We start from the raw sequence: 15,864 nt of genomic DNA, 5'->3' as shown, positions 1-15,864 counted from the left end.
GGGGAGGGCTGTTACCAGGAGACGGCGAGGAGCGGGAGCGACGTTATTGTGGCCGGCCAGCGTGCTCAGTGAGGCGGGAGGCATCCTGAAGAGAGGCCCGCGCCGCACCCTGCTCTGAAGCGCAGGTGGCGGGCTGCGTGAAAGGGGGCCCTACCGCACCAGGTGGATTCGCGGCTTCCTTTGCCCCCCCTGCCCTGCAGTCAAGAGAGAGGGGGGCTCCTTGTTCCTTGAGCGGTCGCCCTCTGGCCTGGCCGCTCATTGGGTTGCCCGGCTGTGAGAGGAAAAAGGCGAAGTAGCGGGCGAGGCAGAGAAAACGAGTGGAGGGATCCCTGGCAAGAAGGAGAAATAGGCAGGCAAGCAGAAATCTCCCTGGAACTGACAGTTTAGCTGCCACCATGACCTCTAGAAAATATCCTGGGCGCAGAAAGAAAAAGCCTGAATATTTCACAAAGGTATATAAAACCCCTGCGGGGGTGGGGGGGGGGAGGATGAGAAGGCAGAGGTACTGTTAGGAGCTTTGGACTGGATTAGTCAGAGGAATCGTTCTTCATAGGTCGAACGTGATTGAAATCCTGAAAACCAGCTGCTGCTACTGCTCAAAAAAAAAAAAAAAAAAAAAAGGTTAACAGGAATAAAAGAAGATCCAGTTCAATACTAATCGAGTTCCCTTCTTTCCGTTAGGATGATTTTTTAAATTTATGCTTTCAAAATTAAATAAAATACCAGTTCAAGGAGTTCTTTTGATAACATTTTCCTCTGAGAATATCAAGCAATTAAAAATTCAAGCAAAATAAATTCCGCTGGCATGGTTATTGACATCCTGCATTGTGTCTAACAAAAACTAACACAGGATAATCCTTTTAGTTGTACTAGGCAATCCTTTTAACATTTACACAGAACTTAACCCAAAATAGCTAACTTAATTCAATAAAGCTACTACTGTATACACATAACCATGTTTACAAGTACAATGGAGAAAGTATTCTTGTTCACAGCAGAATACCTGGGAAATTAGTGGAACTAACTTTTGAGTAGATAGGTATAGGATTATACTGTTGGTTTATTTTGAAAAGCAAGCACTTTATTACACTTTCATCAAAATGTAGCCCAGTAAATAATACAACTATGTAGGGAGCATATATGATATATAGATAGATATGGATTTTTCAAACACTTGATAATGTGACAGAAAAAATTACTAAAATTGTAGCTTTTCTAAAGTTGTTATCAAATTACTGTTTTTCTTCAGAAATCATTAGGAACAGATTCAAACTGTACAAGTTAAGTTTTAGGTCTACAAAAGGAGTGCATGAGATGAGGATTCGTTTTTTTCTTGAGGCTGGCTTTAGAGTGTGATACCAATATATGCTATTAGGTATATAATGCATATATGCTGTTTCTGTTATTGAAAATGCTAGTGGTTGAAGTTCTTGGCCAGCAGATAGATGAAAACTAAACAAAGTTTGTTAGCTGTAATATGAACAAGAGAAAGGTTAACAACTAAAAGTGATTCCATTTTGTTGATGCTGTTTTTAAAGTCTATGTGACAATCCCATTAATTTCATTATAGAACAATATTCTGCTGGGTGATTTCCATGGCTGAGAAACTGCTTCCAAAATTCTGCTCTTTATAACAAGGGTTGAAATGGATTTTTAAAAACTTTTTTCCCAGCCATCGTTCAATGAAAAAAACACCCTTTTTCCTCCCATTAACTCTAGGCTGACATAGTTCAAGGAATGACATATTGGCAGGGTGCTGTTGGGGAGGATCCTGTGAATTCAGGGTGGCTTCCAGTAAGCCTTAGCTTGGATTTTGCCATATAAGCAGGACACAGCTTAGCAGTACTACTTTGATACCTGTGCAACTTTAGTTCTGCTAGGATGGAAGTGTTTCATTGGCAGAGTGATGCAGCTGCATCCTGCAACCCTCCACATGAATGAAAGCCCTCCCAAATGTCCTGTCCATGACAACCCTGCTCAGCAATTCTAATTTCAATGTTGCAGCTTCCTTTATGGAAGTCCTCCTCATATCTTTGGTCTTTTATTCTGTCTTCAACTTTCACTAACATTGTCTTCTCCAGTCTTCTCAGGATGCGTCCAAAGTATGCCAGCCTCAGGTTCTCATTTTTGCTTCTAGGAAAAGCTCCACTTGATTTCATCTAGGACCCACCAATTTCACTCCTTCCTCTGATTCTTATCCAGCTTTCTTTATGAAGAATAAGAACACATAGGAAGATACTGTGTATTACTTCTAGCTTTTATGGCCTATCAAGCAAGATAGAAGTAATCTTGTTCATATATTATGGTAATTTGCCTAAGTAATTAGGTTACATTTAATGTTCTTTATAGTGTAGAGTACAAGTGTATTTTAATGTTTTGAATTCTTTTGTACATTATGAATAATGTCATTAGACAGAAAGGTAATAACTCAATAGGAGGTATAATACTTACCTGGGAATATAATAGACTTGAAGGGGCTTTGTAGATTATCTAGTCCAATCTCCTGCTTAATGAAGAAATCCAGAGCTAGATCATTCCCAATATATGAGTCTCTAGCCTCTGCTTGAAAACTCATAGCAAGAATGCACTCACATCTTCTAGGTAATTGATTCAGCTGTCAAACTCATCTTACTATCAAGAAGATGCTCCTGCTATTCACCCAAAATCTACCCTCCTGTAATATAGCCTTAAATTAGATATGTTTAGATATGTTAGATATGTTTAGATATATTAGATATGTTCCCGCCTTTTGGGGCAACAGACAATAAATGTTTGCCTTATTTGATGTGATAATCCTTCAGAGATTTGGATTTCTGGCTTGGAACTGACTTTGACCTATTTTTAATAGAGTGCTAGCATATCCCTCCTCAACCTGCTATTCTCCAAGCAGTTCCTTCAACCTTCTTCTCTCAAAGGGCTTGTTTTCCATATCATCGATCATCTTAATTGCATTCCTCTGGACCTGTTATAATTTGTCTATATTCTTAAAAGTGTAGGGCCCAGAACTGGAAACAGTAAGGACAGACTAGTATAGAATAAGGTAGAAGTATTACCTTTCAGCTTAATCTAACTTCTGATTAATGTTCACCTTGTTATTGATTATAATCTCAAATTCCTTTTCACATGTACTACTGCCAAGCTAGGTATTTTCCATTCCGTATCTCTGCAATTGATATTTTTTATTGATATTTTGCTTAAATGTGGACATGCGCATTCGTATTTGTTGGATTTCATTTTGTTCATTTGTTGCAGTTTTCCATTCTGTCAAGGACATATTAATGTTATCTCTGAATTCTGAGGCATTAACTTCTCTGATTTTTGTGTCATTTGCAACTTTGATAAGGATTCTTTCTATTTACCCATTAAGCAACCAATTAACCTATCAATACCCATTAAGTTATTGATTCAGTTATGCCAGAGCCTTATGGACCCAACTCGACAACTTGTAGATTCCACCTTAAATTGCTTCTATGGTTTTTAATCTGTTGTAAACACATCTAATAGTACTATCGTACAAACCCTAAGGAATGTAGTGGATTAAACACACTGGGCTGAAAAGACCACATTCATAGGATGTGTTCTGACAGTATCAAGCAACTTGTACCTTTCATTTGATGTAGAAGTACAAATCGGGACTGAAGCTTATATCTTATTTCCCAGAAGGTGACAACAAGAGAACAGCTTGTGTTAAGAGATACATTTTCTGAAAGTGAGAGAGCTTCAAAATTAGAAGAGAACATTAAGAGCAAAGACAGAATCATCCAAAAACTGCTGTCTGAGGTCCTGTCGTACGTTTGTGCTATTTTCATCATTCATAACAACCCAAACTAATATATGTAGAATAACATGGTTTATTTAGTTAGATTGTTCTATTGCGTGAAATGGTTCTGTGCTCTCAGTAGAGGAAGGGACAAAATTACACTGCCATGTGATGATTTAATAGCAATTAACATGTGATATTTTATCATTATGACTGAATATCCATTACTAATGGGCCATCTTAATGTAAATCTACTTATTTGTTTATTAATGGTACAGAGGGAAGTTACAATGATTAGATATATGGGCTTTTTGTTTTTGTCAGTTTGAATTCATGGATGGATCCTTTAAAAATGGAGCAAGATTGTATCTGTAACTGACAGAGAAAGATACTTTCATAGACTAGTGGAGTTGGAAGAGGTCAGAGGGCCATCAGGTCCAATCCCCTGCTCAGCACAGGATACAAGTTAAACCATCCTTCTCAGATGACTGTCCATCTGCATCTTGAATGCTTGTAGTGTGGGGAAGCCCACAACCTCTCTTGGTAATTGGTTCCAATTGTCATATTGCCCTAACAGTCAGGAATTTCTTTCTGATGTTCAGCCAAGATTAAGAGTCAATATTACTTTGAAAAGAAAATTACTTGCTTAAAGGCTACAGTTAAACCATCACTGATAGCAGATAGCATTCTCAGATGATAATACCTTTCAAAGTATTCCAAGTTTTTATTTCCCTCACAGTGTAAATAGGTAGATTTTTTCACCTGAGCATGTTTCTACCAAAGGTAAAATATGTATTTTTATATTACATCTTACAATACCTGAACATTTTTCATGTATAGTACATTTTTATATATACATTTTTCAAGATATCTGAAAACTGAAACCATTGTGCTACATTCTATATTCTGATTTTCTAATAATGGAATTAGAATACTGCATTTGACATTCATTAAGGCCATCCCTTCTCCACTAACAGTCTCTCCACCTTGGGATCACCTAGTACCACTGGGTTTTTTTCCTGGTGGAGTTGCTTCCAATGTCACAAACCCTACCAGGAGATAGGCCCTGAAGTTCATTATTCCTCCATTATCAGATAGGCCCTGGCCCTGAAGTTCATTATTCCTCCATTATCAGGTTTTCTGAGCAGTTTAGAATAGTGAATTGGTGACAATTCAGTCTTCAGAAGCATGCAAACAAGTTCTTGTTCTAAGCCTGGTTTTGCTGCCTTTCTTTTAGCCTAACTTGTTTGGACTGCTTTGTGCATGACTGCTGTGCACAGTGTTTTCCAATACTGATGTGGAATAAAAACTTACCTGTGTGAAAATCAGGCAGGCGTATGTTCTACAAATGCGTTTTCACTGGAAATTCTGAGAAGCAACCAACAAGAAATTGTAGAACGCTGTTTTAAATTGTGACCTGATTCAGTCTTGGTTCACGGGCAATATCCCCAGTGACTCCAGAGTTTAAACTAAAATATGTTGACCATTAACTGTCCAGGACTAAAACTGGAGTACCAGTGAACATGATATGAAATGTATTACTCTCACTATGGATAACCTAAGCTAGCATCTTCATTTGAGAGTAGATAGCAAGGCTACATGATATGGCTAATTGATAAGACTTGATTTGAACCAAGCAAACTAAAATAAAGCTGCTTGCTAATTAACCAACACCAGCAGTTCATGTACAAAATTCTTTGTACTTTTACCTTTGTTTTTCACTTAATTTAGTCATGTTTGAATTCCACTTTGATAGACAACCAAAAACCATAACTGGACATTGAAGAACTCTTGACTTGTACATATTATTAGAAATTGTTTTAACTTTTAAAAGGTAAGGTAAAGTTTTCCCCATAACAATAAGTCCAATTGTGTTTGACTGTAGGGGGTGGTGCTCATCTGTTTCTTAGCTAAGAGAGCCAGCGTTTGTCCACAGACAGTTTTTGTGGTCATGTGGCCAGCATGACTAAACGCTGAGGTGCATGGAATGCTGTTACCTTCCCACCGAGCTGGTACCTATTTTATCTACTTGCATTGGCATGCTTTTGAACTGCTAGGTTGGCGGGATTTAACTTTTAAGTGGTAAGCAAATTTTGTTCTTTCTGGACCTACCAGGTTGAACATCTAAAAACAAAAAACCTTGACTTGGAGAAGTATGTTATGAAACTTCGTGATAGTAAGTTGGAAGTAACAACTCAAGTGGATAATCTGGCCATTAAGAATGAATATCTGTGTAAAGAACTTGCTCATGTAGACAAATTAGCTGAACAGCTAGAAAAAGAAAAAGAATCTGCATTGGATAGTGCTGATCAGGAACTTGGAGAAGCCAAGGTATTTGAACTGTTAAATGTTTTGTACATACAGTGATTTTATAGACTTCTTTTATCCCATATTTAATTTTGTAGTTGGACAAATTGGAGGAGAAGCATGTGGTAACCAGAAAGCCTGTTGTTAGTAGATGCTTATGTAGTTCTAAGAATTCACATATGAGAACTCAGATTGTGGTTCAGCTGATTTTACAACTGAACTGCTGGAATCTGTATTTCATGTATTGAACTTACATTGTGCCTGTAGTATCTGGCTTCTTGATGGTGGAAAGGCCTTTAGAGCTGCAAAAAAGTTGTCTTTAGTCCTGCTTCTCATCTGCCAACCTCCTAAATGCTCTTTGCTGCTACTATGTACCTAGTAATGGAAGCTGTTATTTATGCAGTGCAACTGGCTAGTGATGAGATGGATTTGACATGAGCATAATTCCATCAGTAATACTGCTCAGGCTGAACAATTGTTGTCAAAATCTTATGCACACATTTGCTAGCACAATGATTCACAGAACTATCAGTCTAGAATTAAAAAATAAAAATAATTACAATTAAAGAAATATATTTTTGCATATGTTCTACTGAAATTCCTGAAAATTTCTATTATCTATTTGAAAATAGATTTTCTTTATGTATGTTTAATTGTGTCTCCATGTTATTTCATCACTATAAAAAGGTCTAATAAAATTCAGTGAATAAAATTCTATTTTATTACACAATCAGTTATGAACATTTTCTTTGAAAATCATTGGAACGCAATCACTTCAAAAGCCCTCTTTCTGTCATGGTCAATGGGATTTCAAGGCTGAATTGTACTTTAAATGGTTTAAGAAATGCAGGTATGGCTTAGCATACTGTATTGATAAAATTTCTATTGGTTTGCTCTTTTAGATATTATGTGTGAGAGAGATTTCTGATGTATATAAACAAATTAAGGATTGGCTACAGTCAGCCCTCACTTATCATGACTGGCCATATTGTCAGATAATCATAGAACAGTAGAGTTGGAAGGGGGCAAGAAGACCTTCAGGTCCACCCCCTGCTCAGTGCAGGACTCCAAGTAAAACAATCCCTCTCAGATGGCTATCTAGCTACATTTTAAATGCCTCTAGTGTGGAATTACACCCAGGCTCCCTGAGTAATTGGCTGCATTGCTGTATTGTTCAAACAGTCAGGAAGTTCTTCCTGATGTGTAGCCAGAGTGTGGCTTCCTGTAATCTGAGCCCATTTTCTTTATCCTGCATTCTGGGAGAAATAATTCATAATAATTAAGTCTGAAATCCTTTGCACACTGAGTTGAGAGTAAGCCCCATCGAGCATAGGAGGACTAACTTTAGAGTAAACATACAACGGATTGTGCCATATTTTAACCGTTAAGAACAGTGGCCAAAACCTGATATACAGAAAAACTTTTCAAACTTATCTTTTTTTAGAGGACACCAGAATTAAGTCCTATGCAGGGGTATTACATATTGCTACACAAAATCAAACCTTTATATTCAGAACAAATGTAATAGTGGTAGTCATAGACCTCTGCAATATTTTATTCAGAAATATTCTATTATGGTACATGACCTCTGAACGGGTTTCATTACCCCTCTGAATATTTTTTCAATGAGCAATGTGTATTTATTTAAACTTTTTGTATCCTGCCCTTTACAGTGTCTCAGGGTGGCGATAACATAAATAAGACACAGCATCATAAAGTTCCTGAGCATGTGTGTAGAATGCTTTTTCTATGTAATAGGAAGCATTTTTACTTGTCTGGAGACTGAAATCTGGTGTCCTATGCTTATGTCTTGCTCTGTTTGCTAGGGTGGCAATGCACCCATAGTTTCTGTGAACTGTGTCAATGTGCTTATATGGAATAAGGCAAAAACTGCATATAAAAGTGGGATTGCATCTGTGATTTCTAAAAACTAACACAGAAGGTAAATTTTGGCTCTTTGACAATCCTGTGCTTGGTTTTCTGATGACATTTCTCCTTGCGTGTGCTTACTTGATGTTTTCATACTGAACCCAACAACTTTTCCTGTTCAGCAATGCCTATTGTTACAGCATAGTCAGAGAAGCTAGCTCATGTGGCTTAATTTGTGAAAGGACAGAAAGAAAGTTTTTGGGCAGGGAAGGCATGTTCTTTAATTGCCTAACATTTCTCCTTAAAATATTTATTTAACCTTCTTTGGAGGAGTAGCCCAAATGCATTATTCATTAATGAAAAATATTTGGCCAAATCTCTAGTTTCATTTGACTACTGGTATTTTTTTCTTCCTTTCAATTTTAGTCTCAGATTAAATGCCAACAAAATACTATACGGAAATTAGAACATCAAATCAACATTCTCCAATCTGTAAGTTATTCATATCTTCACTTTTGCTGATAAAAACTCATATCACTTCTCCATTGCAAAAAGGATATCAGATTAGTATAATTAATACTGCTTTCACCAAGTAGTTAAATTGCATGGTTATATGGTTAAGGATACATGTATGACTATGCCTTTCATTGTATAAGACTTTTCAGTGTATTTCTTTCCATCATTGTTTTGACCTCCATACAGACCTGTAAACCATTGACACAACCTATCAATTTCTTATGCTCAGTTTAGGGTTAGAATACACCATGGTATTCTGTGGTGTGGAGGATTATATTAGCAAGGATTATGTAACTACACACACAATCTGGGTGTGGAAGCCTGTCTTGCTGCATGTATTGCCTTTACTGTATAGGTAGCTTGTATTTTTAAATTAAAGCATTTGTTGTCTTGCAGTGCAGACACTGTTCCCATCTGAATTTTTATCATATAGGGTACTTTATAAAGAATGAAAAGATCGATCATAGATCTTTCCAATGTCAACTACACAGGGTGACACTGGAAAAAGGGACAGGAAAGGAATGTAGCGTAATTAGGGGAAAATATGTGATTATGCCTGTTACATATACTTAGGCTTAGCTGTAGAAGAGCATGGGGTCTAAGATGAGTTTTGAGGAAGGAATGAAAAAGTACGAGGAGACATGGCATACATGTTTTGAGAGGTTGTTACATGTATGGAGGCCTGTAAACAAGAGAGTGAATCATAAACCAGATTTTTAGACGAATCTAAAATAACCATTAGGAAAATAATAACTGTAGAAAAATTATATTCAGCTTTATTACATTGCATTTGTATCCTGTCTTTTCCCCCCTCTTCTGAGGAATCCAAGATGGCTTCCATAGTTCTGTACTCCATTTTATCTTCACAAGAACAACTATGTGAAATAGGTTAGGCTGAGAGTGCATGACTGACCCAGCTTTGTAGCTGAGAGAGGACTAGAGCCCAGATTGCTCAGATCCCCAGTCAAACATATTCTGCCCCACCCTTCAAGATTTTTTTTTTAAATTTTTAGAACAACGCTGCTTTTGGGGAGATTTTCTTCAGCTATCACATTGGACATTAGGGTAGGAGATGATCTCATTTAATGGTCAAATTTCTATATGGTGGCCAAATTCAGGTGAAGCATTCCTGATCCAAGAAACCATAATTTGTTAGAATGGGAATATATCATGATTGAGTAAGGGTGACTAAGGGTTGTTATTTTCCCATATTCATGAGGGTTCAATAAAATTATTTCCTTTTTGCAATCTGATGTGGGGTGGGACGTGTTAGAAATGGAGCAAGATTGTATCTAAGAAATAAAAATGCTGATTTAGGGAATGAGGAATTTTCGGCCACAAAGGCCTCTGGAACAGATGCCAACAGTGGATGAGAGGACTCAGTGAGACTGAGGGAAAAAGAAGCCATTGGAAGCAGTCAAGTAGGCAGTTGTCCACCTGGAACAAGGAACAAGCTACCCACAGTCATTGTTGCTTTTTCTCGGAGTGGCTTAGTGTGACCTGCAAACTCACATGCTGTCTCCTTCCCGTTCACCTTTCCTCTTCCTTGTGTTCCTGGCCTAGTATCTCTGTTTGCCTTGAAATCAGAACCAGAAAAGTATTGTTTGAGAACTCTCAACAACCAAGATTGTATACTAAAATTAGACTGTGGTTTGAAATCCTGGTTTGTAAAGAGTATTCAACCAGAGTTTCCTAGTTTGGGCATCACAACATTCAGTGGTTTGACAAAGCAGCAAGTCTTACACTAAGTTGGGCACGTGTGGGGAGTGGAGAAGAAACAGCAAATTATGTCTTGTTGGATGTCTGGAATACTGCTTCACATGCGATGAGAGGCTTTTGTATAAATGTGAATATTAATAGTGGTGTATCCCTACAAACTATTTGGTGACATTTATATATGATTTCCTACTCTCTTCAGCCTTTATTGTGAGAGCAGCTTCACATAAATCAACATTGTTAGCTTTGGCAGGAAAAACAGATTCAAACTCCAACTTCAAAAATATTTAGAATCTTGTGTGGCTTTGTTTTAATATTAATGTGGAAATATTTGTATTAGTTGCAAAAGAACTTTTAAGATAATTTTTAAAATTTTTGTTCTTTAAAGGCAGTCTTTGATGTTGAACAATTCAAAAAAGAGAACTATTCTTCAAGACTTGACAATCTTATAAAGAAAATAGAAGAAGATAGAGATTATTATAAAACTGAAGCTGAAAATTTGAAGAGGATGCTTCGGAATACATCTTCAAGTCCTAGGCACAGGACTTCTATTTCAAAGGTTCCCTCCCCTATTCAGGTATATATTTTAGCTTTCTTAAAATCCAGAATCAGAGTGCAGTCTTATGCATGTTTAGACAGAATAAAATCCTACAGGATTTGTAAACCATATTTTGTGTCTATGCCCTCATGAAATTACTTTATGATGATTATTTGATCATTTAGTACTTTCAAAATACTAAAGAAACTGAAATCATGCACACAGATTGCTTAAATCCCATTGAAGTGAGTAAGATTTAAAAATGTTCAGTGCAGTCAGAAGTAAAGCATATTCACTTCAGTGGAACATAGTCCCTTTTAAGTATATGTGCAATTACAGCCAAATACAGTGGTACCTTGCCTCACGAACACCTCAGTTCATGACCAAATCGGGTCATGATCAGAAATTTCAGAAAAAATTTGCATCAGGTCATGAACTCCGCATCGGGTGACAATTGCAATCGTACCCGTGTTCCCTGCGCGAATGTGGTCATGCTCCGGGAGGAAGATGGCCGTGATTGCGGCCACAGACGGGCATGATCATGGTTGCAGTCGGGCAGGGAAGATGGGTGCGATCGCAGTCATGCTTGGGGGGGTGGGCGCAATCATGCATGGGGGGGAGATGGCCGCAGTCTTTGTTGTTCTTTGTCACTTTGTTGTTTGTCACTTAGTTTCAAAATGTTGTGATAAAAATGGTTACAGAACAGATTAACCTTATTTACATTGAACCTCATGGGGAAATTTGACTTGGATCACGACCAATTTGGGTCGCGACCAGAGTCGTGGAATGGATTAAGTTTGTGAGCCAAGGTACCACTGTATATAGAAAATTCCTCTGTCCAGTATGCTTGGCTTCTCCGTGCAGCACATCAGTTTTCAGAATGATCTTTGGTCTAACTTTACCTTCTATGGAAGCATTAGAGCACAAACTCAATTTCTATTCATTAAACATTTAGGGAAGTAATTATGAACCTGAATTTCTGCAACTCCTCAGAGAATGTGAAGAATATAAGGCAATGCTGGAAAAATATGAACGTCACATAGTAGAAATGCAAGGCAACATCAAAGTTCTCACAGCAGAGAGAGACAAAATTATCTGTTTTTTTGATCAGGTAATATTTTTCAGGTTTTGGAACATTTCTATAAACTCAGGTAAAATATAAAATTTTATAGCGTTTAGGAGCTGTTTATGATCATTACAAGAGACCGTGTTGACAGTTGCTTCCCTCAGAAGTTCTTGCTGACATGTCCCAACACTTGAACTTTTCAGTAGTGTTATCTAAGCAATGGGATTCTCTTACCTTTGAGATGTAACAGGCTGTCTTGCTGTACAGTTTAAACCAGCTTGCTAAAGTGTTTTTGGTTTGCCAGAATTTTTCTACCTAAAAATCATCTGTATCATTAGGTTGAATTTCTTGTAAACCTGTTTGGCACTTTTATAGCAGATAATTTTATGATTTGGTTTATACAATATTTTCATTTGATGTTTTATATTTTTATGATATACCACTTTGTGCACTTCCAATACATGTTAAAAAATCAATAATATAATAAATGAAAATGAGTAGAAGTGATCATTCCCTATGGGACCCGGCATCTAAACTAAAGTTAGATGAGGTATTATGAATGTTATTATTTATTTTTTCATTTCATTTCTCTACTATGAGTAAGTTATGCAATATAGATTGTTTGTGGAACAACTCAAAGGTTCACCCAGCAGACAATCATGCCCACTCTGGCATGTTCTAGTTCTCCTTCCCCTTTGTTGCGCCGGCTGGTAACTCAGTGTTCTTCATAGCAAAACCCTTCCTGTCTCCCTCCCATTCCACTCTGGTCACCCTCACTTTTTGTTGACTGCCATTCTTATTTTATACCTTTAAGGAATTTCAAAAATGTACAACTGAGGTCATACTGTTTGGGTTTTTTGTTAATTGAACCCCATATAATTGTGCCAATGTATTCATCATTTTAAACATATTTAAAGTCTTTTGTAGGTGCACAAGTGAACAGTAACGACTGTCCAATATGTGTAGGTTTTTTTGCTGTCAAAGAAGAGTAGATAACAAGTGGCAGCCAAGTAGAGTAGATAACATGGATGAAAATTGACAAGGTAGAACTGCATATAAGCTAATTTGTGCATGGTAGCCAGCTTTCATTTGAAAAATAATGGGCAAAAATCATCAAAAGTAGGTGCACCAAAAGAGGATCGTGACAATATCACCACCTTAAAATTTTCATGCTGAAATTCAGAGTTTTCAGTGCATTCCATCTTTCAAAACTCCTGCTCTTTCTTTGAGAGCATTTACCACTGTTGCCATACTTTGCCAGTTCTTTAAAAATGCACATTATTGTAGACTGGGAGATACATGCAAATTAAATGACTAGCAAGTAGCAAAAGGGGAATACATGCAGCTAAATGTTTTTAAAAGAGCAAAAATGTTTGACAAAAAAATAGAAATGTAGCTGACTTGTCAGCTGATTTTTGCAATCTCCAAAAAGAAAAAAAAGATTAGCTGTTGTAAACTCAAATGGCTTGCAATAATGCAATTAAGTGAGAGAAGCCAGCACCAGGTGCCCACAAATGCTGCTTTGGAACTCTGGGGACAGTTGTCACTGTCATTTGCCTGGAAGCCTCATGGCGAGAGTGGCAAGGGGGTTTTGCTGTTTTTGTCCTTGGCACTTTGTGGACAATTCTTGTATCCAAGATAGATTCATTCATCTGAGGACAGACAGCCCATCTTAGATACAACAACCATTAAAAGAGCCCTTGGTTTGTTAAGGTGACTTGTTCTCTGTGCCCAAGCCACCTTGAGAAGATTGGTCTAAGGTTTGCAGAACATGAAAACTCACCAAGGTTTAGCACATCATGTGAACCTTCTATCAGGGTGGTGTATTTTCGGCAGAAGCAAACCTGACAAGCCACAGTATGTAGTAGGGGGGTTATTTGGAGTTGGCATATCCAAACCTATATGGCATGATGCATCATGAGTTAAAGCAACCGGCAAATGAACTGCTTTGCAAGAGTGGCAAAACCCACCTTACCTTGTGGCAATGAGTTTCATAAGTTATCAGGGGGTATGTTAATTTTTGTTAACAGTCCTAAGTTATAGACTTTGGGAAGTTAGTAATGGTGGGATATTCCTCGGAGGATCCATCTCTTTGGAATCCCTGGTTAGCATTAATCTGAAGCTGCCCTAATGTATTCATATCATGAAGTTAAGGAATCCCTGTCTTTCCAGTTAAGTTTATGCTGATATATAGTGATGGATCATTTATTATTTGAACTTTTGTGCTTTGTACCCTGTTTCCAAATCCCAAATCAGTATATCATAACTTTTAGAGGTAGTGCCAGGTAAAAAGGATTTGTTTTGTTGTTCTTACTACTCATTGTCTTCTCATGTAAGCCTGAGCTTGACCTATTGTGTTTCTTCTTGTTGTTTTCCCCCATTGCTTCTGTGTTGGTGTATCATGACTGAAGCTTGTATAATATTTCAGCAACTTACGATTCTGTTAAGTGGTATCTTTTGCAAGAAATTTGTTTATAAAATAAAACTTAATAAAGATTAAAATGTGTAGGTAGGCAAATTATAAAAATAAGTGGAACAGATAAAATACCACAAGGAGCTCAGTGAAGAAGCTGTTGCTCCGTTGCCATCTTGGCTTTGCCCCTCTCCAAATATATATATATATATATATACTGCTTTCATTATTCTGATTTAGCAGTTTAGAGTTTGAATGCATATTCTAACTATTTCCCAGTTTGGTAGTATAAGGTCTTAAATTTAATACAGTGAGGCCTAGATGTGCCATGTGATCAGAAGTTCCTTGGAAAATATTTATTGATGCTTCATTAGGAGGGAACTAGATTGGCCAGGGAGTCAATCGCAGGATTTGTTATAGGGGAGAGTAGTCCTAATTGAGACTAAGGTTATTTTTCGTATGAGCTGAGGACATAATATATCAATTTAGGCTTCAGTTGTAGCAGTATTTTTGCTTTCCAATCTTATAACCTTACCAACATACTTTTGTATTGCTGATGTTTTATTTTTAATGTATATAGATTATATTGCAGGTAGTATTTGGTTCATATATATCCATGGAAGTCAGTTGATTGCCCTTTTGCAGCTTGTGCCCCAGTAGGCTGATAAAAATTTAAAATGTTTCAGCAATTTGCTGTTTCACATTAAATAATACCTGGGCCTAAATATTAATTTTCTGTTACAGGCTCAGAACGAAATAAGTCATCTGCGAAAAGAAGCTATCAGAATCCCCAAAGCTTCTAAAACCGGAATGGCTGCTCAGGCTGTCTTAAGACGTGTGGAAACAGAAAGGGATGCAGCTATATCTGATTTCCGAAGGATGGCCACAGAACGTGATAGCCTGAGAGAGAGGTTAAAGGTTTGATTTTCTTTTTCCAAACTAAGTTTTACAACTTAGCTAGAATCAAGGTCACTGTTTGGTATCTAACCTAGGGAACTTTAGATTAAATTTTATGATACTGAAAAGTAATTTATTTCTAATTTTTGTTTGATATAGATTGCTCAGGACACTGCATTTAATGAAAAAGCTCACCTGGAACAGAGAATTGAGGAACTGGAGTTAAATGTTCAGAGTGTAAGGAAAAAAAGTCTCTTAAAATATGTTGGTTAATTTTAAGCATGTGGTTAAAGGCATGTAAGAATACTGACACTGAAAAAATCTGAACAGCATGTTGAACTACATTTTAAAAGAATAAGAGAGCAACCCTATTGGTTGCTGCAAATTAGACAAAAGCCCCCAGTCTTAGGGCCTTCTGGGATTCCTATGCCCTGCCAAACTGTGATGAGGTTGGAGGGGCTGCAAAGGTAATTTGTGCTTCTCCATCCTCCTTTTCAGCTTTTTCTATCAGGAAAGCCTCCAAGTCCATCATGCTGACAAGGATAGGGGTGGAGAGGCTACAGGATGTAGTACATCCTGCCTGCTGCTGCTGCTGCTTCTTCCCTTCCCCACCTGTCAGAATGCCACTTTTTTCCCTCTTACTGGCCTCAGTTTTACATCACCCTCAGAAGAGCAGCTGGCAGAAGAACAGTGATGAAGACTTGAGCAGGGATTTTCATCTCAGAGGCTATAGCTCTGTCCTCAAACTTGGAGGTGAAAATCCCCAGTATCCTGTGACCCCT

General features: G+C 37.5%; 1 protein-coding gene across 1 annotated transcript in view; it reads left to right on the top strand.

Moving 5' to 3' along the window:
• The first annotated feature begins 296 nt into the window (after positions 1 to 296).
• The window catches only part of TSGA10 (testis specific 10), a 52,063-nt gene continuing 36,495 nt past the window's right edge, over positions 297 to 15,864 (top strand). Inside the window, exons 1-8 of the mRNA XM_044433639.1 lie at positions 297 to 452; positions 3,661 to 3,780; positions 5,876 to 6,091; positions 8,363 to 8,428; positions 10,557 to 10,745; positions 11,662 to 11,817; positions 14,930 to 15,103; positions 15,242 to 15,319. Of these exons, the coding sequence (XP_044289574.1) occupies positions 396 to 452; positions 3,661 to 3,780; positions 5,876 to 6,091; positions 8,363 to 8,428; positions 10,557 to 10,745; positions 11,662 to 11,817; positions 14,930 to 15,103; positions 15,242 to 15,319 (1,056 nt within the window). The 5' untranslated portion in view covers positions 297 to 395. The remainder of the gene's footprint in view (positions 453 to 3,660; positions 3,781 to 5,875; positions 6,092 to 8,362; positions 8,429 to 10,556; positions 10,746 to 11,661; positions 11,818 to 14,929; positions 15,104 to 15,241; positions 15,320 to 15,864) is intronic.

This window comes from Varanus komodoensis, unplaced genomic scaffold (assembly GCF_004798865.1).
Source record: "Varanus komodoensis strain SLA01 unplaced genomic scaffold, ASM479886v1 scaffold1, whole genome shotgun sequence".
Classification (NCBI taxonomy): domain Eukaryota; kingdom Metazoa; phylum Chordata; class Lepidosauria; order Squamata; family Varanidae; genus Varanus; species Varanus komodoensis.
Note: the sequence above shows the minus strand (reverse complement) of the source record. Positions and strands in the feature narration are given on the sequence as shown.